At 62.1% G+C, this 2,847-nt stretch overlaps 1 protein-coding gene across 1 annotated transcript; it reads left to right on the forward strand.

Annotated features, from left to right (window-relative positions):
- The first annotated feature begins 690 nt into the window (after positions 1 to 690).
- Positions 691 to 1,925, forward strand: LOC120691790 (transcription repressor OFP7-like). Its single transcript, XM_039974983.1, has one exon. It carries the CDS (start codon positions 911 to 913, stop codon positions 1,817 to 1,819), a length of 909 nt encoding a protein of 302 aa, XP_039830917.1. The 5' UTR covers positions 691 to 910; the 3' UTR covers positions 1,820 to 1,925.
- Positions 1,926 to 2,847: the final 922 nt, after the last annotated feature.

The raw sequence follows: 2,847 nt of genomic DNA on the forward strand, positions 1-2,847 counted from the left end.
ATTCACTGCGCCACCGGCACCAGGACCACGCTAGCTGGATCGATGCAAACCCGTTTTCTCGGTTACTGGTTGCAGTGCCCAACGGAAATGCTCCGGGTCAATGTGGGCACCAATTTAATGGTTAAAATTTAACTTAGCTTGCAAAAGTATACTGGTTGTGTTCGCTTGACTGTGGCTGATGGCTGATGCTGATTTGTTATGAGAGAACAGTACTTCTGGTTGGCTGGTAACTGATGGTTGGTGCTGATTTATTATGAGAGAACAAATTGCTGGTTGGTTGGCAGACAAGCCAAAGGAACACAGCGACTGACGCTTGTATCCATTGTGTTTCTGGTGTACAGGCTCAATTTTAGGCAGATTACAAGCGCACGGGATGACCTAGGGCTGAGGTCCTGCGCATGCGGACTGGAGCACGCTCTGTGGATGGCCGGGACTTGAGCTGCGTGGATGAAGTCAAGGCTCCCTGAACAACAGCTCTCGCCAACAGGTGGTAGCAAATGAAACACACCTTTCATCTGACCTGGCCAGTGGAACCATTCACCGCTGCACTGCAGCTTCGGAATTTTGAACCAAACAAATCCACGAACAGAACAGTAGAGCATGACTTGCTTATACGACAAAACCGTGTGTATTCATACTGCTGTTCTGTTGCGGAGCCATGCCATAACGAACAAATCCGTGGCTCTGAATCCTGACGATTAAACACACGGAAGATCCTTCTGCACAATCGCAGATTGCTTCACAGCGTTCCAACCACCATTACAGTCACCATCCCAGATCAGTTGTACACCTCCCGAAAGCAAGCAGGCCTCCCCATATAAACCCGCTAACCCAACCACCACCCCCATTTACGCCTCCGCACGGGCCATCGCCACCGGCACGCCGCCTCCGATCCGCAACGCATCCGCCCATGGCCAAGCGCCTCTTCCACTCCTGCCGCTCGCCCTCCGCCGTCGCCGCGGTCACCCCGACAACCACCCTCCGCAGCGTCAGCGAGCGCCCGCCCGTCGTCCCGGTCACCGCGGGCGGCGCGTGCCGCCCGCGCCGCGGGCCTCGGCGGCGCCGGCCCCAGCCCCCGGCATCCTGCGGCCCCGGGGGCTGCGCCGTGGACTACGGCGCCGACGACCTCCCGCCGGCGCCTGGCACGCCCGCGTACCGCTGGCTCAAGAGCTCCCACTGGCACGTCATCGAGGCCGCGGACGCGTATGCCTCCGACGGCGACGGCGACGACGACACTCCCCGCGTGAAGATCGACGCCCGGCGCCGGGTGCTGCACTCGCGCCGGCGGCGGCGCAGGGTGCTCCACCGCAGGGAGCCGGGGCCCGGGAGCTGGTCGTCGGGTGACAGCGGCTGGTTCAGCAGCGACGACGACGACGACGGGCCGTTCGAGGAGTCGTCGTCGTCAGCGGCGCTGCAGGTGTCGTCTACCACGACGACCGAGTCCTCGTCGACGGGCGCGAGCGGGAACAGTGCCGGCGCTGTCGCCGGCGCCGCGGGGCGGAAGGAGGAGGCAGCGGCCGCGTTCGCCGGGGGCTTCGCGGTGGTGAAGCGCTCCGACGACCCGCGCGGCGACTTCCGGCGGTCCATGGCGGAGATGGTCGTCGGGCGCGGCATCTACGACGCGGACGGCCTGGAGCGCCTGCTCCGGTGCTTCCTGGCGCTCAACGACCGGCGCCACCGCCGGGACATCGTAGCGGCGTTCGGCGACGTGTGGGAGGCCATCTTCGAAAGCCCACCGCCCTCCCACTCCCACCCCAACACAGCCGCCACCTCCTCCCACGCTTCAAGCTTCGAGGCTGCCACCGCGACTCATCCGTAGACGGCTAGAAGACCGATGTGCTTATTGCACGCGTAGGATTATCATGTAAAAAAATGCGATTAAGTTGTTCGTACATGTAGGCGCCTGTAAATTACGTTTTCTTGCTTGGGCTCACGGCTCCTGCTCGTTTCCCGCCTCCTGCGTGCTACTAGCGCTGCTGCTCTTTTTCAGCTCTGGAAATTGGCGTCGCGACCCTGACGCCTGACCTGATGTGATGTAACCTGGAGACCGGAGAGTGTATGGCACTATTTCTCCTTATGTTCTTTTTAGTGGAACGTGAACTGCCAGACGAACTATCTTCGCACAGCTTTCGCGTACGCGTACAGATGTCTATGTAGCCCGAGGCCCGGCAGCCGGCCCAAAAGCCTGTTTTTTTGGCCCGGCTCAAGCCCGGGCCCGGGCGGGCACGGCCCGGCAGGGCGTGCCGGGTATGGGCCGCCAGCCTGGCACGCCGGGCGGTACGGCTCGGCACGGGGGAGCAGGCTGGCCCGGTGCAAGGCCCGTTGCCCCCAACGGCCAACGACGCTACTCTAGATCTCGGCGACGCTCCTCAACAGATCCCGGTGGCGGGCGGCTCCACCAGATCTCGGCGGCGTCGGCGCGTCCACTGCTCCACCAGGGGTTGGAGGCGGCCGGCCGTCGCTCACCGTCGGGGCGGGGGCTTCGCGGCGACGTCGGTTGGAGGGAGTGCGGGCGGCACGAGCACGGTGGAAGCACCGTGTTTTTTGGGCTGGCCCGGCACGAAAATGGCCCGTGGGCTCGCGCTTGGGCCGGCGGAGGAGCCCGTGGGCTAGCACGGCACGACCCGCTAAGTTATAGGGCCGGGCCAGGCACGGCCCAGAGGTCACCGGGCCAGGGCGGGCTCGGACACGGGCTGGGTTGGGCGGCCCGAATGGACATCTATACTACGCGTCTCGCATTGGCATTGCTTGCCTGCCATTTCCTTGTATTTAGGTCTTGTTTAGATCATTTTGCATTTTTTTCATTTTTATATTTTTGGAAGAGAATTTTCAATATTTGAAGTATTA

Source organism: Panicum virgatum, chromosome 9N, assembly GCF_016808335.1.
Source record: "Panicum virgatum strain AP13 chromosome 9N, P.virgatum_v5, whole genome shotgun sequence".
Classification (NCBI taxonomy): Eukaryota; Viridiplantae; Streptophyta; class Magnoliopsida; order Poales; family Poaceae; genus Panicum; species Panicum virgatum.